The following is a 26804-nucleotide window of genomic DNA, read 5'->3' on the forward strand; positions in this document are numbered from 1 at the left end:
TGTACACAAATAATTTTCAGAATTTACTTCAATTGCAAAAAAATTATCGCCCAATGATATTTACATAACATTCCTGACATACAGAATACATTTAAACGATAAAAACATATGCTTATACTTGGAACGACATTACATTGCAATAATACAAAAAAAATATCTATAAAATTCACTGCAAATGCAGAAAAAAAGGAAAAATATCTAAAATATAGATAAATAGAAAAAAAAAACACTTAAACTTAAAAAAAACTTGTCTAAACGATCTGTCAACAATGGCAGCTAAAATTTGGTATATTCCCTCTACACTTGCGTGGAATCCTGAAGTATTTACTGGCCATATAAAAAATATTAAAAATATACCTATGGAATATTAATTAAAGATAAATACTCAATCGCCCATCGTTATATTATAAAGTCGATCTTTCGCGCCATACACACGCATATTTTTTTTAATCACATATAATTTTGTCAAAAAACAACCATTACTCATATTCTCTGTGCGCAAACTCAAAAATGTAACCCAAAAAATCTCCAGAATAATATGAATTTATATTCTCTGATTCTATCAATTAATATTCAATAAACTACAAGACTTGACAGTTTTTTCGTTCAGATTATAAACTTAATAGGAAATGTCATTATTACCTACGAAATAGTTGTACTTTATTTCTTCACCAATCTCAATTTCCACCAAAAAAGACGTCAAAGAAAAGAAAATGTACCTTTAGGATTCCCGCAAGCGATATTGAACTATATTACATACACCGACAGTCGATATTCGCATGAGTGTGTTTGAAGATCCTCATCCATTTAAAATGTCTTTTCTACAAAAAAAGATAATATATCTTCAGGATTCCCGCAAGCGATATTGAACTATATAATACATACACCGACGGTCGGTATTCGTGTATCGGACTTATAACTTGGAGACCACATCTCGCCACCACTTGGCGCGCTCAAACACTCCTGGGTGACTGAAGAATGCTTTTTGGAGGTTCTGATATAACTGAAATGAAAAAATGAATGAATGCAAATTCTCTTCGCAAAGTAACAAATGCATAACAAGTGCAGAATTGAAAAAATATATGAGTAGTTTTTTGAGAAACACACATGGACAGAAAAATAAGTAAAATTTATGTTAAGACGCAGTAAATCATTGCATAATGCAGCAAATCGATATAAGACAAATTTTAGGAGTTTGTAAGAGCTGGTACGTACAATAGACGTAGAGTACTTACGACTATAGTTTATTCAGAACTTTTAAGTTAAAAAAGGTGTAAATATAGCAAACTAACCTTTCCATCGCTCCTCCCCAAAACGGAATTCAGCACAAAATCAGTAGGCGCAAGCGCATCCACCACACTGACAATCTCTCCCTTTAAATCCCCGCACAATTCCAAGATGGCCGTCCGGAGGAGTTTGGCCAAGTCCTCTCCTTTCGAAAACCCTCCCTGGTACATCTCCACTAAGTGCTTATCCAGGGCCCATAGACCGTAGAGACAGAAAAGTCTTTCGAGTACTGGGACGAGGGTCTTCTCTAGTTTCTCTATGGCTTCCAGGCAGTAGACCAGAGCCAGGTATTCCGCGTAGACCCTGGTTAAGGTCCTCCACCTGTATACTTGGCTACGATTCCTCGCTTGTACTTTGGTGAGCCCTTTCGCTAGTTCTGCTTCGTTCTTTTCGTGTGTGTACTTTAGGATCCAGCAGATTAACCACTTGTATGTCGATATTATGACTGGAAGATAAAAAATTAAAGATAAATGATTAAATATTACATGTTTTGATTGATTAATACGGTATATTTCTAAAATTATACAGGTCTTTAAAAACAATATTTTTTATTGGAACTTCAAGTGAAATAATACTCGATTTGCTATTGAATCTGTTATAACTTCATTAAAAAAAAACGCCACTTTACATTTTACAAAGCGGCGAGTCCACATTATGACCAAGCAAAAAAAAAATAAAAATAAGAAAGCACTGCTTAATACTGCTTCAGTAGCTAATTGCGCGTTTTGCTAGAGCACCTTATGACTCTTATTCACTAGAAAATAAGACCCATTTTCCCCTACTCACATTTGGAGTTCTTCAGTTCTCCCGTGCTCTTACAGTCGAAGGTCTGGCCCAATATAGTTCGGAACTCCTTCAAAAACGACACTGTTCCAAGCGGCGAGTCCACACTATGACCAGAAAGTACTGCTTCATACTGCTTGAGTAGCCAATTGCCTGTCTGTTGTGAGAGCACGTTGTTATCCCCCTCGTATGTGACTGTGGGCTCGTGGTTGCTCCGTATGTCACCTAGATTTGCCACCTGTGATATAAATTAATATAGTTATCCACTTATCATCATCTATTATTAATTTTATTTTTTAGCAGTGCAGGTCATATTATGACTTCTATCAAAACTCGAACTTTTCATGGTGTAATTATCGGAAAAAAATACACTAAGAATCACTACATAGTATAAAACAAAGTCGCTTTCCCTGTCCCTATGTCCCTTTGTACGCTTAAATCTTTGAAACTACGCAACGGATTTTGATGCGGTTTTTTTTAATGGATAGAGTGATTCAAGAGGAAGGTTTATATGTATAATAGCATCCACTAAATAGTGGAGAAGTACTGTTATTTTTGAGGTTTCTAATGGGATGTCGTAAAAAATTACATTTTTTCCGCTTACATTGCAAACGCAGGCTGAACCATACGAGTTTTATCAAAATAATGTACTAAGTATTATACACATTGAAAAGGTCTACAGAAAAGTCCGCGATGGTATATGTCTATCTCTTATGGATAACCCACAATAACTTTTTTTTGTCATTTACTTTTTACGACAAATAATGGCTAATTTTCGATGCGATTTTAACCAATACAGCATTAATCCTTAACCAATTAAATACCTCGAATACATTGTTCATTTAATATAGATCTATATGGCCTTTTACACCGTATGATTTAAGTGAATATATTCGAAGATATTACAGATTTAAAAATTGCGGGACGTAGACGTTTTTATATACAACGTTCACAGTTTTTCTGTAGTGTATTTAGTATCAGCATTGCACCCGTGCGAAGCCGGGGCGGGTCGCTAGTATATTTAAAAGATACAAATGTAATAAACAGAGAAATTAAACTTTTTATGCGATATTATTAAAATTTGCATGTACAATTTTGTCTTTTTAGCTGAAAACTTGAATTGATTTTATGAACATTTGGGCAGAATAAATAAATATCTATCTAGATAATTCTATCTTTATCTATCTAGATAAAGATCTTGCTCTTGCTCACCTTCAAATATCCGTGGCCCCCGCACGCCTCCCGACACTGCTGTGCCGCTTCTAACACAGTCCAGGTCAGTAATGGCTTACTGCATGACACCATCGCGTGAATTTCTGACACTGCTTCGCTCTGGAAACGATGTTTAATTGTTAATAAGCTGTTTAATCTATACTAATATTATAAAGCTGAAGAGTTTGTTTGAACGCATCTCAGGAACTACTGGTCCGATAAAAAAAAATTCACGAAAAATTCTTTCGGTGTTACATAGCTCATTTATCGAGGAAGACTATATGCTATAATATCATCACGCTAAACCCATTAGGAGCGGAGCACTGCGGGTAAAACCGCGGAGCACAGCTAGTTATTGTTTAATTAATTGGAAAACGAGAACTATGGTCAATGAAAGCAAGTAATTTGACTCAAAGTTATACAACTAGATTTATTTAGGCACCACTGATTCAGATAGATGTTTCTATATAGAACAACTAAAAAAATAATAATTTTAACATACAAATTTCATACAGCCAACGTAGCTATCTTATGTTTCTTAAAAAGCCTATCATCGATTTAAATCTTCAATACATAACTGAAGGATCTGAAGAACCTATCTGAAAATCAATCAAATTATCTTACCAAGTTATCAACCCTATGTCCCGTATTAGACTTCTCGACTATCTTGAGATACGTCTGCGTGAAGTTCTGCAGGTACAGCCGGAACACAACTGCCGCGGCGACATAGCCGAATAGACGCCATTGCTGAAATAATTGGTATAGGTTAGTTATTTGTGTATGGGAAATAATCGAAATTGGTAGTGCAGTTTTGGTACTTTTTAAATCCGACTTTATTTCATCCGTATAAGGTTCAATTCATTTTGGTATATTAACCAGCTGGTTAATATACCAAAACTAGCTAGTTAACTTAAGCTAGCTAGCTTAGGCCGTTAAAATCAATCAATTTTGATACGTTTTGTGAATACACTTTATCTTAATGCTAATAAGTTTGATTTTGCGTAAGCTTTAATTTCTTTGTACTAAGATTTTGACAGGTTTGTTGGTACTAAATTGCTGCGAAAAGCTGAAGACAGAGCTCGATGGCGTATGCCTTAGGTCTTAGGAGGAGCCTACGTCCAATAGTGGACGGAAAAAGGCTGAGGAGACAGAATTTTGACAGACAAGTTCAAAACTCAAAATCAAATCGACTGACCGGTAGGCTTGGTTGGTAGTGACTCTGCCTTCCAAGCCAGAGGTCGTGGGTTCGATTTCCACCCGGGGCAAATATTTGTGTGATGAACATAGATGTTTGCTCTGTGTCTGGGTGTTAATAATCTACATAAGTATTTATTTAAAATTATATATGTATGTTTATCAGCCATCTGGTTTCCATAACACAAGCGAAAGCTTACTATGGGATCAGATCGTGCCGTGTGTGAAAATTGTCCTGAAATATTTATTTATTTAAACATGTATTTGATCCGTTAGAATTCTTTAGCCACCACGCTCGATATCGAGTTAGTTTGTCTGTCCCTCCGCACACCACAAACCGACTGACATGCAGCTCGTACTCGAGCAGCGGCGTCTCGTTGTCCCGCTCGCCGAACTGCGTGCGCGTCGCCGCGTAGCGCACCGCGATGGCCACCACGCTCGATATCGAGTGGCAGCTCTCTTGCATTATGCCGATCCGACCTGCAATTATATTACTAATTAGTATAAAAATAAAAAATTGAAGTGAAAAATTCTTTGGCGGCGTTGAGCACTTTTTCTGTAATGGGTATAAAATCTTAAACTCGTGTCAGGACACGTGACCTGATCGAAAAAGCGTAAGACGGATACCATTCCAAAATATCAAACATGCTCAACGTTAATAATCAAGTTTTCACTTCTGCCGGCACTCCCGGAGTGCAACCCGTCTTTTTTAACGTTGAGCATGTTTGATATTTATCATATTTTGGAATGGTATCCGGCTTACGTTTTTTCGATCAGGTCACGTGTCCTGACGCGAGTTTAAGATTTTATACCCATTACAGAAAAAGTGCTCAACGCTACTAAAGAAGTTTTCACTTCAAAAAACGTGTGGCACTCGGGGACTGCCGCGGTAAAGCTATTGCATAGCATGCCTTCAAGCCACACCTCCGAGCCCGTCGGAGTGGGGAGCGTGAGATTTTTTCGTGACGGAATTTCTCGATTCGGTCCCCGCGCTCAAGGCCCGCGATAGAAGCTATGCAATAGCTTAATAAAGCTTGAGAGGTACAAGGGACACTCGATTGAAGTTCTTCTTGATTAATTAGTTACGAGAGAGAGAGACAGACTGAGAAACACGTGCACGCCGCGCGGCCTACAGATAGAGGAAAAACTGTCGTTACAACTTTTCGTCTTAATTTTTCCATCGAGCTCCCTTTCGCAACGCTTGATAAGGAACTTCGTTCGTTTGAATAAAATTTATAACATATACGATGCGTACGAGTCTACATTAAGCATAAAGAATAAGGCATCTGTTTGAGAGGGATATAGTATTTTTTTTATTGTAACGGTACCTATGTATAACACAACTTTTTTTCAATCTATAACGAAGCTATTAATTATAATATAACGTTGTGTTGGTAACATAATTATATGTTACCAACACAACATTCGATCATCCAAACCGGCACACTAACGCACACACGATTCGACGTCATAGTGAGATGGCATGATTCAACTATCGTGAACGGAAAAAAGACAACTGATGACAATACTAATAGTAGCTTATACTTAGATCTACAACCTAGTCACTTATAATATCACTACCCTATATCAATCAAAACTTACCAGCCGAAAGATTTTCCAGTGCAGCACCAAGTATTCTAGAAGGTTCCGAGAAGGAGCTCTCGTACACGCCATCTTCTGTCACATCAGCTGTTCGATTGAGCAAATTCTCTCGCGGTATTCGGTATTTGTTGAACATTATGAACCTGAAAGATAAATAAAAATTAATAAAAGTTTCATTGTAAAAACATTCTTAGGATTAATATCCTAATAATAGCCGTAGAATATAAATTCATTTTCATTCGAGACATTCGATGTATTTCCAAATGTTCTGATAAAGAACTGATGGGACGACCAGTATTCCTATCTTTATTGACAATAAAAATGTTTAAAAAAAATTTTAAAAATGTAATAAACATATGTAATAAAATGTAACAGAGTAATGTGATAAAATAAGTCCTTCTGACAACACATTTTAAATTATTAAGATATACTTAAAATATATTAAAGAAGAAGATAAAAGTGGAATTTATGAATGATTCTGTTGCTTTGATTGATAAAGTTTCTAAAAAAGTGTATAAATATAATAATCGCGTAAGTATTATCGAAAAAATATGTAATAAAAAGGGATATAGACATTTAATAAACTGTAAATAATGATTAATGGGTGTATCTTTTACTGTATCTATAGTTTATAGTTTTTATATATGAGTCGTAATATAAAAGCAATAATGTCGATCATCTATGACACATATAATTTTATTGAACACATTACAAGAACTACGCACACTATGACGTCACAATTCTAACTATGGCGAGAATTCTTTTGGCGCGAAATGCACCTTGGACATTTATTCCTATAATTCTTATCTTATCGGGTTAGTCATACGATGCCCATGGACACTATCTTTCGCACTGATATAATTCGACTATTATGTATGTATTGTGTGCGATATTATCAACAAGTTCAAGTAGTTTGTAATTTTCGTGAATCGTTTGTGACTCATTTCCGAAGCATTATTATATCAATCGGAAACTTTGGGTTATTGGAAATTTACGATGTGTCTGTAAATTACTCAATGATAACTAGGGTATTTAAAAAACAGATTTCAAACACGATTTACTTACCTATATTTTGAGAAAAAAAAAATTTTGAATAGTCTACAATAAAAATACCCTGTTTTTATTTATAACAAGTATTTAATATTACGAGTATGTTTCAAAAGAGATACATAGGTTACTTTACCTTATATTATTCCATCTTCCTTTGACAATGCGAGATGCCGTGGACAGAAAGCTAGTAATAATCCAAACCCAACTTCCACACATAAAAACCCCTTCTCCATAAGCTATATTCCAAAATCCTCACCCATTATCAATGCCATTGACGCCAATCTTCTCGCCCATATCGCCCACGATCAGTCCTGGATACACTTCCAGTGTCTTCGGGTCGCGGATGGGTACGAGGAACCCGTGCAAACCGTGATTCGTACCATCTGGCATCACTAGTTGCGCAAATAGTAATGTGTGCGTGCAGGTTCTGCCTGGAAATACATGATGTCATAATTGATTTTTTTTTAGATTTTTCAGTTGGGCATTTCTGCCATATCGCCAGACTCAAGGCGGCCCTTATAGATGGAAGAAAAATGTAATTATAATTAATGAAAAAAGCCTAGTGTTGGCTAATCAGTACTGGAGAGAAAAAAACTGGACTTCCAACGCTAACAACACCCTATTAGGATCTACATATTTTTAATTGCTGTGCCGATAAAACAACTAATTATTCTTAATAATCATTTACAATAATTATATTATGTTAATGAAACAAACACAATAGACAACGATTCAACCAACGATTAAAAATTGCACAAGTCAAGAAATTTTCGCATAAGCACGCTACCAATTAACGGACACTCGTGTAAAATCCCTACAAGTAATATTATAAATGCGAAAGTAACTGTCTGTCTGTCTGTTACGCTTTCCCGCTTAAACCTCTCACAACATCATCGACAAAAAAATCAACGTAAAATAATTTTAATAACAAAAAATAAGAGCGTGTCGCCACACGCGTGTCAGCACAAGAAGCACACGTGTCAGAATTGTAACTTCTTTGGGAGGTGTCAAAGATACCAAATTCGTCGCCTTACTCCATGACGTGACGGTATTGTCATGACACGACCTTGAAATTTTACTCTCAACACGCCTAAAGAAGTTTCAGTTCAAAAAATATGTGTATAAAATATAAAGAACAAGAAGAATGTTACTTCTTCGGTTTAACTTAACCAACAGGCTTAACCTCAAAGTATCGTCTGTTTATCTTAAATTAGCAATAGATTTTCCTTGAACATGGCCCTATACTATGCGGTCTATGGAACAAACAACAACGCGTTAGTGTAACTGAGCCGAAACTCGAGGCCGGGGCCGTGTCGCTATTAGCAACCGTTTACATCAGGGGTCACTAAATAGCGTACCTTGCTTAAACTTAATAGGATATTGAAGTTATATGTATACGAATTATTTACGGGCTGTGCCCCATGGTTTTACCTGTATTGGTCCGCTCCTTATTGGTCTTAGCCTGGTGATATAGTAATACATATACCTATAGAAGAAATATTTTTACCAATCGGAGCCTTAGGTCCTAAGACCAAACAAACAGACAACTCTTCAGCTTGTGGATAGTAGTATTTATCTATACTTCTTCTGTACTTTAGTATGGAAGAATCTTGATTATATTTGTAGACATATCAGTTTATTTCTTTAACACACTAACATGAGAGAGCTGCCTTATCCGGATATCTACACGAGTAAAACCGCAGGCTCTAACTAGAATAAAGTTAAAAAACGATTATGAATGATTTATTTGGTGACCCCTGGTACATTGATAACAATCAGAGCGTAAAGTTCAAGTATTTGCAGTAAAACAAAACGATTTGATAAGCAGCTATTTAAGATTAGAAAATAAAAGGTGTATCGCGCGTTAAAATTAGTAACTAGCGGTCCGCCCCGGCTTCGCCCGTGGTACATATTTACGTTTTCTGTACATAAGAACCATCCTCGTACTTCAAGGAATATAATAAATAAATAAATAATAAATAAATAAAACCTTTATTTGTCTCTCTCACAAGGGTTAAAAATGACAATGAAAAATACACATAATATATTAGGCAACCTTATGAGAGCTGGTGCCCGAAGTGGGTTCTGTAGAACCTGTGGTACGGGTCACCAGGCCCCACTTAGTATATCCAAAATACAATGTAGCAGTCGTATGGATAGAATTTGCAGAATTTGCAGCAAGCTTGTGGATAAAACAAAAGAAACAGTAAAATAGTATAAAAATAAAATAACTAAAAACAAGTAAAAAAAAAAAAAAAATAGATGGTTGTTGTGTGTGTGTATGTGCGTATGTGGAATGTGTATATGGGTGTGTGCGTGTATGAGTGAGTGTATAGTGAGGTCTGTAATGAAGTCTGAGCTGATGAATGAAGAATGTCTTTGCTGAAGTCAAAAGAAACGGGGATTAATTAAAGCGGAAGCAAATAGTTTTTTTTTTTTTTTATATAACGTTGCACAAAAGTTTTTCTGTGTCATCGTAGTTTAAGGTTTTCAGGTACATAGAGATTTTGATTTTACAATTGGATCGATTGAGAGGGTAAATATTGAGAATTTTATTTAATTTATTGTAAAGATCATTGCCGAGATAACAATAGAAGTTCCGAGATAATTTTGAATAAAATCTAACCATGTGACAAACTGTGTCCTTTCGCCTCTTATCTTTTATCGAGTCAGGATTATACGTAAGTTGCTGGTGTTTCTTAAGGACAGTTTGGAGTATAAAAGACTGTCTTACAGATAGAACGTCCCAGAATCTGTACAGGTCAAAAGTGGGAAAACGATAAGGAAAACCTCCAGCTACTTTCAGTACCGCACGTTGAGCTCTCTCCAATTCGAGTAAGTATGTTTTAGCGGCACCTCCCCACGAGGTAATGCAGTAATCCACTAGAGACTGGCACAGGCTACTGTATACAATCTTAATGACACGACGATCAGCAACGTGTCTAAGTGACTTAAAAATATAAATAAGTTTACGCATTCTGGACACTAAGGCATTGATATGCGGTTTGAAGGTAAGACATTGGTCAAGTATTACTCCTAAATATCTTATACTCTCAGTCCTTTCAATCGGAGAACAAAGGCACAGGGGATTTTCTTGGTCACAGGTATGAGCTTTTAGAGATAAAGAAGGTGGTGGAAGCACATTTGACTTAAGTGCGAAACATATGTATTTAGTTTTAGAAGCATTTAGGGTAAGAACATTTCTCTGTAGCCATGAATTAACCTTATTGAACCCTATTTGAGCAGTAATGAAGAGATCATTCCAATTATCACTCTCAAAAAACATTGCCGTATCGTCAGCAAAAGTAATAATTTTGCCATTCGTAAGGTTAAGGCTTCCCAATTCGTTTATGTAGATCAAGAATAGAGTTGGGCCCAGGATGCTTCCTTGCGGCACTCCAAAGTCAACAGAAAGTTCATTGCTCAACAAAGAGTTGACCTTAACCCTCTGCTTCCTACCAGAAAGATAGTCATGGAATAGCTGTAGGGCAATACCACGAATACCCAGTTTTTCCATCTTAGAAAGCAAAAGTGGGACAGAAACCGTGTCGAAAGCTTTTGCTAGGTCGAGAAATATTGTCAGGCATTTCTTCCTCTTGTCTACTGTTGTAATTATAGAATTCACTATTTCATGAACAGCTTCATTTGTAGATCGACCTTGACGGAAGCCAAATTGCGATGGAGAAAGAAGGTTGTTGTCTTCTAGGTACTTAACTAGACGAACATTAATTATACGCTCTAAGATTTTTGAAAGAGTAGGCAATATGGAAATCGGTCTGTAGTTAGACACGCAATCTCTGTCACCACTTTTATGGATGGGTTTAATAATTGCAGATTTGAAAGCAGTAGGGAATTTTCCAGCGGAAATCGAAAGATTACATATATGAGTGAGAACAGGAGCAAGCAAATGAGCATATCTTTTAATCAATCTACCCGAGAGACAGTCATTTCCTACAGCACAATTATCACGAAGACCCTTGATCAGCTGGAGAATTTCGGATTCATCCGTGGGAAGCATAGCGAAAGATGATAAAGGTGGAGATTGCGTATAATGTTCATCTAGTTGAGAATTTTGGTGATTTAAAGAAATGTTCTTTTCAGCCAAATTTTTTCCTATGTTAGCGAAATAGGCATTTACTTTATTAATGTTTTCAACAGGAGATGTTGAATTTGATATTAGACAGGAAGAATGATCCACAGGCTTATTAATACAACTAATATTTTTAATCACATTCCATAATTCTTTTATATTACCGTTAGCCTTGGCAATTGCTTGTTTTTCATAACTTCTTTTAGCCTTCTTTAAAATCGATGAACAGAAGTTTCTATAACGTTTATATGTATGCTTAAGCACTTCATTATCAGGATCCTTTTTAAGTTTCTTGTATAGATTGTCTCTATTACGCATACAACGCAGCAGTCCTTTCGTAATCCAAGGTTTGTTGATTGTTTTTTTAGTTGAAGTTGTTTTCAATTTCAGGTTTTGCACAGCGGCTCGAGACAAGCTGTCTACCAACAAGTCCGTTGCGGCATCGACATCATTAGTTAATAAAATATCCTGGAAGTTGATATCACCAACTGCTTTATCTAAATTTACATAGTCCAATGTTTTATAGCTCACAGGATTCCGTATTTTAGTATAGAGATTAATACTAAAAGCAACAGATTCATGGTCAGTGATAGTGGTTTCAGCAACTACACACGTTGCTTCCAGTTTAGTTTTAACCATCATGTGGTCCAAGCAAGTTTTGCCATGGGTTGGAAATACATGAGCAGGAAGAATACGATGACTGGCTAGAGTATTTAAGTATTCAAACGAACGCGAATCTGTGCTGTCTTCTGTTATGTCTATGTTGATGTCACCACACAATATAATATTATTGAAGTTATTTAGACTATTAAGAACTATATTTATGGAGTTTAGAAAGTCAGTAGTGGAACGCTGACCAGGGGGACGATAAATGCCTAAAATACAAGTGTTTTGTTCAATTTTTAGCAAAAGACAATTAGCGTCGCAAACTACTGGTTCTTCGACAGAAACTCTTAGGTTGTTTTTGTAATATATTACGACTCCTTCATTTTGTGATTTGTGCATAGAAGTAGCAGCATGGTTATAATCTTCAATGATCGGAATATTTTTATTAAGGGAGAGCCAACATTCTGAAAGAACCAGTACATCCCAAGATATTTTTGAGCGCTGTAATAAGGTAAGAAAATTGGACATGTTGCAGGTGATGCTGCGGATGTTTTGCGAGAGAATGGTAAGGGATGAATTCGTAGGGAGAATATGAATCAAATCCTCTATATCACATTTTTTAGATTCAGCAACGGAGATTTTATCGAGATCCGAGTGTAAATTATCAATATTAATCATGGATTAGTTAATTAATTGAAAAAAGATATTGAATGTGCAAGCCACTAGATATCCGTGACTTGCTTAATGATGATATAAGATGTTTTTTTACACTGGGATCACGAAAATCGGGTGCTTGAATCAGTAATCTGAGAAAGAGAAATGAGTTCAACATCCAATGATAAATAATATGATGAAAAGGAGACTTAGTACGATTGTTCAACAAAAAATTTGACTTCATTTCATTCTGAATAAATAAGTGGAGGTATGAGTTAATTTGTGGCGAAGAGTGTTTGTGAAAGTGTGTATTGGTGAAACAAGTAAATTTAGCGTAAAAAATATTACAAACAGACAGTAAAAACATTAAATTACATAAAATAAAGCTACGAATAAAGACAATGGTACAGAAAATAGGTAATAACATTTTTAGTTTTAACAGATAGAAAATTTTTAATTTTAAGATAAGCATGCAGATTTCAATGACATCTAGTCATTTGACAAGTTTAAGTAGTTCCGTTTCGTCTTTAATGTGGATTGGGGTAGATTTTTCATCTTTCTTCACATACAACTTTCCAAAAGACGTCCAAGTAGCATAAATAGTTTTATTCTTTACAGATTCCCGAGCAATATAAAATGCTCTTTTTGTTTTACTTGATAGGTACTCAGATATAAAGATTGAGCGAGGAGGACCAGGGATCTTTAGATGTTGCGTGTTTAATTGCGGCTCTTTCTTTTCGCGACATGATTTATTTAGAGATTTGAATTTGTACAAAATTGATTCCTTCCTATTACTAGTAGTGAACTCCACAACCACAGCCTCCGATTTCACTCGATATATGTCCCGTATCTCTGATTCACTTATTCGAGTTTCCAAACCAAGAGTATCACCTAATTGTTGGATCGAGGAAGTTAGGGTTAATTTGTTTTCCGAATTTTGTTTAGGGAGGTTACGGATTTCGATGGTTGACTTTCTGATGAAATTTTCCAGGTATTCAACTTTATTTTCCAGAGATTGTACTTGATTCCTATATGAACTATTTTCGGCTTCTAATGTTGCCATCTTTTTTAATAATTCTTCATATTGGGTAGTTAAAGTCGCAACCGATGTTTGTATACACATATTTTGGTTTATAATAGTAAGCATAGTTTTATTAATAGAATCGTATTTTTCTTCTTGGTTCGATTTAATTTCAGAAAACATGTTCTTTATTTCGGAAATTGGGGAGTGAGACTGGGCCTGAATGTCGTCGATGGTACGTTTTTGTCGCTTAGTAATGTAGAAATAATTATTTTCATCTACCGAGGAATTCCCAGCTAGATTTAAGGCCGAATCCGAGTTATAGTGAATAGAAGAATTTGATGTAGTAGCAAGGAATTGGTTACTAGGCGGTGTCCGTTGTATAGACATCTCCAGCAGTGTTGGCAAAATAAAAGAAAAAAAAAAAAAAAAAAAATATAAGTTCTCTGCCAGATTAGAACCCGGACTTCTCCGATCGCCACTAACAAGGTTCACAGTTTAGCTAAATGGACAGTACTTGAAAACGTGAAATAAGTGTTTAGAACGTACCACTAATCAATAACTTAACAAGACATTATAGGTATATTAAGAAGAGCACTTTACAACTGTTATTTTTTAAATTGTTTGAGATTAATATTCACTTTTATCACTGGTTATTGAGTTTTAAATTAGCACCACTGTTCGATATGACTTTATTTATAATATTAATGTATTAATTAGCACTGTTTGACAACTTTATCTATTTTATTGGAAATTAAAACAGACGAAGCACTTAAAACACGACTGCTCGCGTGAGCGGGCGGCGGGCGGGGGGGACTTACTTAATAAAAAAAGAATTATCGAAATCGGTCCACCCGTTCACACGTGACAACGCGAAACGGGTTTCATTTTTATATGTATTCTATTGTAACGAATTTTATATCATTCATTATGTGATTGATCGGAAACTATTTTTTTTTATCTATATAGGAAGAAAAATACTAAATGATAATACTATCAATGAATTTATTTATAATAAAGTAAAGAAAATGCCATCACACAATTAAGATGATTGATGATGATTTGAATAAATATTTATTTCCATGAATTTGAAATTTTAAAAATATATTATAATAAAAGATTAATATCATTACATTAAATATTAAGTTTTATATTACAAATACAATATTATAAACAGATAATAATTATAAGTTTAAGGGCTCTTTGAAACAAACGACCAGAAAAAAAACTAATTTCTGAACGACAAAAAATTTGCAACGACTATTATCCTACTAATATTATAAATGTGAAAGTTTGTGAGGATGTGTGTGTGTGTGTTTGTTACTCTTTCTCACGCATATACTACTGAACCGATTACAATGAAATTTAGCACACACATAGAGGGTAACTTGGATAAACACATAGGATAGGTTTCATCCCAGAAATCCCACGGGAACGGGAAATATGCAGGCTTTTCTTTCAAAACGCGGGCGAAGCCGCGGGCGGAAAGCTAGTTATTTAGGTATAGGCAATATAATTATTAAGTAATTCAAGTAATCCTTATCAATCGTAAATCTTTACAACTTTTATATAAATTTATCGATTTTATATTAAATAGAAAACTGTGACTCCGATTATAGCTGATAACATTTTAAATAACCTTGGACTTTTGCAGGCGATGTAAAAAAAATCCGAATTAAAAATAAATTGTATGTATTTTTATAACTAAAGTAATTAATTTAATTGGAACCCTTTTTTGTTTATTTTTTTTAAATATACATGTCATTTCCGTAGGTAGGCACTTAAGGTTATTTTTAATGAAGACAGCGACGCGGTCCCACAGTAATAAAATAAATAAATAGTTAACCAGTAATCTTAGACCCCTCTGATAGTTATCTGTGACTACGTGACAGAGATCAAGCTTAAATTTTTAATATATTTACAAATATAAAACATAGTACTCTTTGTTTGATAACATGTATCATAGTTACTACAGTGCCATCGCACTAATGTTATGTGTCTATGAGTATATGCCTTAAAAGTCTGTGAAGTATGAAGATTTTCGCACACTATAGTGAATTGATTCGACTGATTAAATAGAAACTAGCTGTCTTATAAATAACTAGCGGTCCGCCCCGGCTTCGCCCGTGGTACATATTAACGTTTTCTCTACATAAGAACCATCCTTGTACTTCAAGGAATATAATAAAAAAAGAATTATCGAAATCGGTTCAGCCGTTCACACGTGATGCCGTGACAACGCGAAACGGGTTTCATTTATATACAGGGTGTCCCACTATTGGTATACTAAGCGCGAAGGGACTTGTAGTTTTGCATACACTGATCACGTAAAAATACTTAAACAACAAATTTACGCCAAAAAATTTTTGCTTAATTTTTCCTTGAAATCCATGTTTTCCTCTCTAGCTTCGCGCAGCCAGCATATACCGCTTCGTTTAATGTAGGCATTTTGTCTATGAAAACATAATCTTAAACGATACCTCACGTGCGGGTGTCAAAGTTGAGCGGATTGCTTGTTATGGATGTACACATAGAGTTTTAAGAATTCATCTATTTGTCAAAAAATTCGTTTGGAATTTTATAACTATTTTTAACGTACTCAGCGTATGCAAAACTATAATCTCCTTGGGGCTTAGAATACCGTTGCTGGGACACCCTGTATATATAGATTACGAATAAATACAGCAGGGTTAAAAATAAGATGAAACCACGGGGCAAAGCTAGTAATAATAACGTGACTTAAAAAATTGTGTACGACTTTTGGATATTAATGCGGAAGAAAAACAAAAGGTTAGCTTGCAATAATTGAGCCTATATTAAATGATTAAAATAATGCAAAACCCATAAAAATAAATACTTAATTTATGACCATTTTATTACTACATGCTTACAATGTATCATTTCGCTGTTATATATCGTTCAGAAAACTTGAGTAGGCAAACAGTTTCGGAATAAGTTTATTTTTAATAGCAATGTCAAAACTATTTACACTTGAATGAAAATATAATTTTAGTCAGTTCAGTCGTAATGTTATTAGCAAAAGGAATTTAGAAAATATTATGCATAGAGTCTCAGTCAAAAGCTCAGATCAGGAACATTCGCCATCAGTCACAAAATCAACCATAGCGTATAGCCAACAAAAAAAGAGCGTGTCAGAAGTGAAACTTCTTTGACAAAATGCAAAGATACCAAAATCGTCACCTTACTCCATGACGTGACGGTATTTCCATGACGCGACCTTAAAATTTTACTCTAAAGAAGTTTCACTTAAAAAAACAAGCATTTCCAAAAAAAATAATAAAATTCACACAAAGTTTTACCTAGATTACCAACCCAGCATTTAGCGGCCTCGAAGTCGGGCGTGTTTATGACGAACTCACGCGTGTGCGCGTCGTACGTGGCTGTGGTGCGCATGAGCCGCGCATCTGAGCCATGCGCTATCTCCGTGAGCGCGAAGCTTGCGAGGATCTTGAAAAGGGGATTTTTTTTGGTATTCTAGTTTTATGGCATTCAAATGGTTTATAAATATAATTTAAAAAATAAAAAAATCGATCTCGTGGCCGATTCGAGCCCGCGTCTTCCGCCTTTTTTATGTAAAATTAAATACTTTTTTACGTCCTTCTGTGCTTGTACAGCACATGCGGGACACGAGTAATATATTATGTTATTATTTGCAAGTGAATTGAAAATTATAAAACACAGAAGATTCTTGATTACAAAATTTATCATCATATTCAAGTTCCCGTGAGCACGAACTTTTCGAGGATCTTGGTTGCGTAGTATTCAGCATTACATGATATATAAATTATTTTCAGATATTAAGACCTTTTGATTACGGTGTCTAAGGAAGGATAAAGACGCAGGTTCGAATCCCGATTCACGTTAAAAAAAATATTTCATAAATTACAATAAAACAAAAGATTAAATTAACAAAAATGGAAATAAAATTCACGGTTTTAAAACTTTTTTATCAATTAACTATATTAAAAAAATATATTAGTGCTCTTAATTAATTACTTTAAAATTAATAAATGTTTCCTATTCATTTTTTACTGCATCGATTTACGCAATTCACAAAGTCAGCATTGACGTCAGTATCTATGGAATATTACATTACCCGTTGCAATTTAGAAGGAAATAAACAAGGAATGTATCTTTGTTATTGTCATATTATATCCTTTAGTTTTTCCGAACTCTATGAGAAATACATTGTGGTATTGCACGCCTCATAAGCGAAGCGTTTGTACTACTGTCACTTCGCGCAAAACATCTGATTTTTCAAACTTAAAATGTCTTTATGTATCATACATTGCACTTGTAAGATAATACATACACACACATATTAAGAAAAAACACTATTTTTAACATTCATGATATTTTTGACGTCATTTTTGTTATTTAAACTAGTTAAAAAACAGTTTAAAAAAGTTCTGTCTTGGACGTCCGTGTGTCTGTATGTGCGGAGGATTTTCTTGTTAACACGATAGCGACCGAAATACTTTACTAATCGAGTCTTTTTTTTCTCTTACGCTTGAGTATGCTCAGGAATAGAACCCTTTCATTTTTCAGGGTCTGATTCGATGTGGTTTAATTGTTATTAAATAAACAAAAATAATAATTAATAAATAATTATTAAAAAAAAATTATGAGGCGTGCACTTTTGGATTTTCCAAATTATTTATGTATTATGCACGAGGTGAAACATATTCCTTCTCTGTTTAAAATATTATTCTTATTGATTCCATGCATATTTAACTTCAGTCACTTCAAAGGGACGTAGAATAATTCGCTACACAAACCACACAAACGATAAAATTCGCTGTTTTAAAAATGTTACACATACCTTTCACAAGCAAAATAACCATCTACCCTACAAACTTATAATTTTTTTCTACCAACCAAAACAACACACAGAATTACCAATAGACAATACCTTTCTATCCTTAATTGTCGCGTCGTAGAACTTCAAGTGTCTCTCCGTGCCCAGGGAAAGCAGAGCGTTCGAGAAGAGATATATGCCAATCGCCATTTTGACGGAAACACTGGGCGCTAGTGACTGGACCGCTTCGTTGATTGTCATTATTGTTCGCGTCTGTTGATAGAAGAAATCTATATAAATAAAAATAAATCGCCAAATGTTGCTATGCCTAAAACTCGAGAACGCCTCGGCCAATTTTGCTAATTTTTTAACGTTTTTGTTAGGCATAAGGATGGTGGAGAGAAAACACGAAACTAAATAGGGCAGAATAATGCCTGCCAGGGCAGCTAGTAATAGATAAAGTAGTCTGTAAGTAGAACATAGAAGTACAGAAAAGGTTGTCAAGCTTTGATGAAAAGGCAGAGCACCCTTTGGGCTACCTGAATCACCCCATACAGGCGATGCAAATATTTCCAATTTAAACGTTAGGATGTGTTACTTAGGAGTGCCAAATATAGGATAGATAATGTATCAGTTTTGTTAAATATTACAATCTATAATAAGTGTCCTAAGCCAAAAAATTTTCGTATTCAAAAAGCATCAAGAAATACTTCATTTAAATTGTTTCAGAATTAGTTATTTCCGACGTCAATAAACATTTGCCTGATATTCAATAAGGGTTTAACTGACCAACTAATTACAACTAATAATGTATGTATGATGAATGATTACTGATTGTATCGTATCACACTATTTCCTTTAATCGCCATTTAGTTTGAATTTCACGAATGTCTTAATCATCTACGTACACCGAAATGACTAACTTATACCGTTTGAATTGTATTTTTATGATATCTTATCGCGTTTAACTATGCAAATACTAAAGTGTTGCTACATTGTCTATGCGAAGTAAAGTTAATGCTGCTTTTTAAACGTCGACGATTTTAAGTTAAGCATTTAAACATTCACCAGATGTGCGAATTTCTAATAAAAATTCCAAATAAGAAGATAAATAAAACCTGTAATAGGAACTAAGAAGCCTGAAGAAAAAATATTATAAACGACTAATCTTCGTATGACGTGCTTCGTGTTCGTAATCTCTATTTAGGCACACTTTTTACTGCATTCGGTCGCAAACAGAGGCCAAAACACTAATGCTTCTTAGAGATAAAAACTAGCTACTGCTTCTAAGCAATTAATAAACACTAGCTGTGCCCTGCGGTTTTACCCGCAGTGTACCACTCCTGTTGGTCTAAGCGTGATGAAAATAGCCTATAGCCTCCTTCGATGAATGGGCTATCTAATACCGAAAGAATTTTTCAAATCGGACCAATAGTTCCTGAGATTTGCGCGTTCAAACAAACAAACTCTTCAGCTTTATAATATTAGTATAGATTATCTTACTCGCTTCCCATAACTGGCGTTGAACATCTCGTTGCTCAAGAATTTGTACTGGTTGATCTTCTGCAGTTGCATCTGTGTGATTTTCTTCTGTTCTTCTACTGGAGGCGTCACTGGGTTGGGAGCGAAGAGCGGATCGTTTTCTAGCGTGTGCCATATTTTGTACTGTGAACAAAGGTTAAATAGAAGTGACAGTATGGGTCAATCGAAACAAGAGCAATGATACTGTTAATCTTTCGAAGGTGTTGTGACAGCTGCATAGGTCAATCGAAACGTGATTACAAGAGCAATGTTACAGTTAATCTTTCGAAGGTGTACGTGTGGGTAGAATAGAAGTACGATTAATTTGTTATTTTAGAGCTTTTAGTTTAGTTTATAGACATAATATTAAGATAAATATTGGGAGAAGCCTCTGGCTCCTGAGACACATAACAGTATTATACTAGTTCGAATCATCCACAGTACTACGGATATGGCTTTAGGCAATTATTAATATAATTTGTATTTTTTGTAAATTAGTATTTTTTAAATTTTCATTGCATTGTCCGTACCATCAGCAATTTGTGAATATAATATTACTTTATTTACATTTGTAGCATGATTTATGCAGAGGATTGTTTAGGTGCCAAACTATGTATTCAATTTCAATAACATTCATATGAATTTCAATACTTAAACTTCTTAAATCACGAAAAAGGAGAGCTAGTGCAAATATTAATTTACTTAGGGCTGATTTTTCAATCCTTGGTTAAAACTTATTCGTCGAATAATGTATGAAACTACCATTTTAAAAACGTATTCTAATTTCCCGTATTTGACAGTTTACGTGACATTTTAATATTATCGTGTAATACTTTATCGGACGGATAAATTTTATCCAAGCATTGAAAAATCGGCCCTTATTCCAATAAGAACGAGTTAACTCTTACCTTACGCACTTTAAATTGTCAATCAAAATAAAGGAAATACTCATGTAAACAAATGAAAAAGTGAAGAATGCACGTCACGGTTGTATGGATAAGAAAGCGCATAGATAACCTACTAACGGCCATATTATGATAGCCTTGGGCCATATTAAATTATTTAATACATAGTTGATGAACTGATAATTAAACTGTCTGCACTAATTACTACCGATGAAGTAACGTCGGATTTATCTAATTATATATTAACGTCAGAAAAGTGGATACAAATCGTAAATCATGATACCGTGCAAACAATAATAATTCTTAAATGAGAACGACCTAACTAGTGATCTGTAATCATTAGTTGTTGTAATACATTCTACATTATTTTTGGAAAGAGAAACTACTACTTTTTGCTGGTTCTTGGATGGCACCGAACTGATGCCCTAAAGCGAGAGCGGCGTTCACTTTCGATAAATGCTTACATTTTCGACCGAAACATGTGTGCCCCAGCAACTTTAGGGTATCAATTTCTTTGACATATTTATGTTATCGATTGAAAATAATACGATACGTCTACCATGAGCCTACGAGATCGCTACTACAGTTTCTTTGACAGTTTTATGGGTTACCGCAACAAACTCGTCGCAATGTGACGGCGGATCTACCATCCCGTTAGTTATCAGTTATCACACTTGAACTTATTCCAGACACTATGTGCTCTGGTTAGTCAATATAAGAGCTCTATTAGCTTGTAAACATTTTGAGCCAAAAGTAATACAATGATAGATGATGAGATGATATCATACGTGCATTATATGTATACTTTAATCATAAGTCACGTTTATTTCGCCCTTAAAATATAATAGTTGTGATACCAGTTATTTCCCACATCCTAATGCGATGCATTTTGTAGTGACTATTAGATAAATTATATGTTATATAGTAACTATTGTGAAAATGGCGCTAAATAATAAAAGTCATATATATAGAGTGCATGTGTATTCCTACACAAATACTGTACAAATCGATATTTTTATCATTTTGAGGTAAATAATGTCCAGCAATGATTAAGCCCCATTAAAATAAAGATAACAAAACATGGTAAATACTGTGTATTCATAACTTATATGCTAAGGGCTTTCCAAGGACATAAGGTGCAACATTAAATACACATTTAATCTTAAAAATGACCTGTTCATCATTATATATCCTACTAATATTGTAAATGCAAGTTTTTCCATGCTGGATGTATATTTGTTACTCTGTCACGATAAATTACTGGACATTTGGATGAAACTTTACAGTAATATAGGTAAAACCATAGAGGAAGATTAACTGTATTATATCACTATCCTTATTATTGACACATAGTCACGCACTGATTTCATGTAATACCGTGGTTCACCCACATAGGGCAAATATTACCGTCAACAAAGTCTCAAACGGGAAAATAATTGCCAATCAATAGTGTGGGTGCTGTTTACCTACATGCCTGGATGTCTCATAATAATACGTTTCCACGAGCACGTAGCAATATTGTTTAACTATAGAAATCTAATATAGCTATGTCATCTAGGTTACCTGGATGATCTGCCTGCCTGCTGACTTACTGCTAAATATTAGGCATCTGACAATTCTCTATTGTATTTATTAGCCATAGAGATTAGAGATACGTAGAAGAGAGACGAAGATTAGAGAGACTTCCTGTATTTCCATTTAATCCTATTGTATTTACTAGTTCCCAAAAACTGCCCAGAATAGAACAAATCAGATGAGTTGAGTTTAATTTGGAAACGTCAAGACGACGTTCGGTTGCCAAGGGTATGGCTACGCATAGCCTATAGGTTATCAATTGTCATCGTTTAAACGTAATTCAATCTCACTTAAATTTCGTAATACGCCCCCTATGAACTACGTACTGTCTGATACGCGCTGATAAACAGTAAAAAACTACGTCAGATAAGGAGATTTACAATTTAGTAGAAACATAATATAGACACTTCTCAAGACCGACTAATATGAAAATTAAGTTGGAACCAAAATGTATTTTGTGGTCAAGACATTTAAATATCTAGTCATATAGTCATCAATCATAAGTTACAACCTACTTAAGAAAAAAATGGTAAAGAAACCGCAAAATATAATCACTTTAATTCTAATATCGTTTGCAATGAGATGAAAATCAAAATCAGTCTGTCAGATCGTTTAGTTACAGTCCTAAGAGCGAGCGCGCACGAGCAACTTTGTCTCCGCAACTATTTTGTCTCCGCAACTATTTTGTCTCTCCCACCTATGGGCTAGTATGAAAGTGCGCGCACGTAGCGACGCAACTCCCCATACAAATTGATGGGAGAGACAAAATAGTTGCGGAGACAAAGTTGCTCGTGCGCGCTCGCTCTAAACATTTATCGCGGTCATAAAACATAAAACACATAAAAAAACAGCGGAAACCGTAACTAAGTTCGATGAAGAAAATCTATAATATAAATCTATAAAAAGTTTATAGTACAACTGCAAGCGAATACTTCGAAAACCTGCAATCATTCTATTAGGGTCAAGAAAGTTAATCTTTTAGGCATTTGTTTTTGAAATAATCTTAATAATTGACTTTGTTAGCGTTTTAATTACGATAACCAATACAAATATTATTACCCAAAAACTTATATGTACAAAGGTGAAAACTGTTTCAAAGTCTATTCAATTATTTAGAAGGAGAACAGAGAAATAAAGAAGGCGTGCGAATTATGATTAAATTTCAAATAAACTAACTACTAACTATATCTTATCCCTACTATAATATATAATAATATATTTAATATTATAAATGCGAAAATAACTCTGTCTGTCTGTTACGCTTTCCCGCTTAAACCTCTCAACCGATTTTGATTAAATTTGGCACAGACAATCTTTAGACCCTGAGAAAGAACATAGGCTACCTTTTATTGCGAAATATGTACCACGGGCGAAGCCGGGGCGGACCGCTAGTATAATATAAAATATCACCTTTAACACTTAATTCTGATTTAGATAAACAAATATTCGGTTGCTTTAATGATGACATTGATCAAATATTCGATCGCCTTTAAATTCATACTCGTATCAATAATCTTGTGTTAGAACTCTAGAATCTAATATAAAATGACGTAATACCTACGCGATAGTTTTACGAATAGATAAATTATACAGCGTCGTTAACTGTCAACGGCCGTTTGTTGATGTCTACAAAACCATATCGGTTTTACTTCCTACCTTTTATGTGATACTAGTTGCTTGACCCGGCTTCGCCCGGTTTGAACGTGTTTAAAAAAAAGTCACAAGTGGATTATTATTTCCACACGTCATATATGTACATGTTTCAAGAAGTAAACTTATAAGAAATTAAAGGTAAAATTTTTTTAAAAGTTGAGATAGTGTTCATAAAAATTAAGAATCACACAATTTAGTTAACAGTGCGTATAATACATATATGCAAAAGTCTGTGTGTCTGTTACGCTTTCACTGCTAGAGCACCAATTTAAATGAAATTTGGAATAAAATTAACTAAGGACATAGGAAACAATAACTTGTATTAACATTTTTAACAAATAAATATAATAAATAGAGGATGAGATTTCAAAGTATTGCCCATAAGATTATCCCTAGGTGAAACTGTAGGACACAGTCAGTATATATGTATAAATGATTAAGATTGTACAGAACATAGGTACATACTCTACAATGAAACATATTGATATGATATTATGTGAAAAAATTATGAACGTTAAATCCAATTACCGACACCTATTTCTATAATTTCAAAAGTCATCCGCGCAACAAGACTGTCCGTTGTTATAAGTCTTCCTTTAAGATTGATTGACAATCGTCGTTCTTTAAATTGAAAAAGAATAATAATTGCAGACATAAAAATAAATCCATAAATAATTTGTTACTAAAATTCATTTTTTATATTAAATAATCTAAACTAGTCCACGCACTACCGGGGATGACCAAGGATAAAAACAAATCAAATATTACTCAGGAAAAGTATGCTGCTGGTAGAATAATTATTGAAATGGGTTAAATTTTTGTGTGACAACATTACAAACTTAATCCCTCAGTCCCTGAATCACAGACACAATAGAAAATCTATTGTGTCGCGGCCCGATCGGGCCGCTCGGTGGTCAATGGGTTAATATTAGTTAAAGGCTTGGAATGCTTAATACATAGATTAAACCGCAAACCAAAAACGAGCATGTATTTTACATTTTCTTACCATAAATTCATTATTTATTTATAAAATATAACAGTTCAATATTTACATTAAAAAATAAGTACATTTTTTATTATGTAGATCTATAGCTTCAATTGAATTGATTATGAAATAAAAGAGGGTGGCTCAAACAATACAAAAACATTAATAATTTTAATTTAAATAATATTCTCATTTTGTAAATAATTAAGTATATAAATATTAGTGTTAGCATTTTAATTCTTATAGAATACAATCAAACTTCTATTCATAGACGTGAAGAATAAAACAAGTTTAATATTTTAAAACATCACCTGATTCCCATGACAAGGTCACACAGAGCTTTTAAATATTTTCATTGTTTATCTTTTTTATCAAAAGTATTGCAAATTGTGAAATTATATGAAATTATTCTTAAAAAAAGTAACATTACTAACTCAATAAAAATATATAAATTCAATGTTTAGTAAAACTAAATTAGCTTATCATTAAATATGATATCATTTTCATACCTTAAGTCTAAGTAGATCAATATCCCCCTCAAGAGCCAATTTAAGTCGTTTCCAGTCAAATGAAGCTCTATTTCTATACGCATCTAGGGGCCCATTCGGGAGATTTGGGACGAAACTTAGATCCTCCATAATATTTTATATCTGAAAATTGCAAACTATTTCACATAACCTTCATCGGAATTTAAACACATGTTTTTCAATTAAATAATAATCGATATTAATTGATAACTATTTCAGTGAAATAGTTTATCATTTGCACCACAAAAATGATGATCGGCTGATTGAACTCTATAAGATCTCACCTTGTTAATGGACGAGATGAGAGGAATTTTGTAACTGTAACCGCACTGGTACTTCCTGCCCGCTAGTCGGCGTACGCGAGACTGGTATTATGCGATGGCCAGACGCCTTATTAGCAATTTATATATCTGATAACAAATACTCGGCACTACAAAAACCGCAGTCCTTTGCGACTAAAAGCGGGCGTGTGATTCACCTTTCAGCTGCCTTTCAGACTTAACTGTCAATTAGTGTCAGAGCTGGCGTCTGGCTCTGGTATGGCCAATACGTCAATTTAGTTGTCACTGTCAAATACAAAATAAGTTCTTAAAAGAAACTACCAAAATTAAAAAATAAATAAAAATATACATAAGTAAAATGCTGATATTTATTGTCATAATAATGTATTATAATATGATCATATAGCTGAATGATGTAGAGTGTAGACCATACCTATGCGCTAGAGCAGCTTATCCACGACCGCGACGTGCCCACGGGGCCACGACATAGTTTATTAGATAGCCCCTCTTATTTATATAATACTAGCGGTCCGCCCCGGCTTCGCCCGTGGTACCTACATGTTTACGTTTTTGAAGTGAAAACTTCTTTAGCGGCGTTGGGTATAAAATCTTAAACTCGCGTCACGTCACGTGGCCTGATCGAAAAAGCGTAAGACGGATTTTTTTTTAGCCCTTATATTCCATGCGTAAGACGGATACCTTTCCAAAATATCAAACATGCTGAACGTTAATAATCAAGTTTTCACTTCTGCCGGCACTCCCGGAGTGCAACCCGTCTTTTTTTTTCATAAGAACCATCCTCGTACTTCAAGGAATAGATTAGCAGCGCACGCGATGACAGAATTTTTATTAAGGAATTTTTTAGACCTTGGGTTACATTATTGCATTTTTGGTAAGGATCTCTAATTTTTTTGAAAATGCAATATAGCCTATGTTGCTCAGTGAAGATGCAGCTTTCTAATGGTGAAAGAATTTTTGAAATCGGTCTTGTAGTTTATGCGTGAAAATCATACATACATACATAATTACAAACCTTTTT

At 34.5% G+C, this 26804-nt stretch overlaps 1 protein-coding gene across 1 annotated transcript; it reads right to left on the reverse strand.

Annotated features, from left to right (window-relative positions):
- Positions 1-909: 909 nt before the first annotated feature.
- LOC149486177 (peroxisomal acyl-coenzyme A oxidase 3-like) lies at positions 910-25967 on the reverse strand. The gene is made up of 13 exons (XM_089699502.1): positions 25769-25967; positions 25467-25607; positions 19822-19983; positions 18433-18591; positions 16820-16967; positions 7385-7559; positions 6079-6221; positions 4823-4956; positions 3907-4029; positions 3283-3402; positions 2074-2308; positions 1293-1732; positions 910-1003 (listed from the first exon to the last, which is right to left on the reverse strand). Exons 2-13 carry the CDS (start codon positions 25593-25595, stop codon positions 914-916), a joined length of 2058 nt encoding a protein of 685 aa, XP_089555628.1. The 5' UTR covers positions 25596-25607; positions 25769-25967; the 3' UTR covers positions 910-913.
- Positions 25968-26804: the final 837 nt, after the last annotated feature.

Source organism: Colias philodice, chromosome 9, assembly GCF_061535455.1.
Source record: "Colias philodice isolate Cphi_HAF_F1 chromosome 9, ilColPhil1 Martin Lab GWU primary, whole genome shotgun sequence".
Classification (NCBI taxonomy): Eukaryota; Metazoa; Arthropoda; class Insecta; order Lepidoptera; family Pieridae; genus Colias; species Colias philodice.

Excerpts from the sequence above, each read along its gene's own strand:
- LOC149486177 (XM_089699502.1), bottom strand. The coding sequence starts at position 25,595 with ATGGAGGATCTAAGTTTCGTCCCAAATCTCCCGAATGGGCCCCTAGAT. Across the intron at positions 7,560-16,819 it reads ATGCTGGGTTGGTAATCTAG|GCAGAACCTGCACGCACACA; the intron begins GTAAAACTTTGT and ends ATGTATTTCCAG. Across the intron at positions 3,403-3,906 it reads GACATAGGGTTGATAACTTG|AGCGAAGCAGTGTCAGAAAT; the intron begins GTAAGATAATTT and ends CATCGTTTCCAG.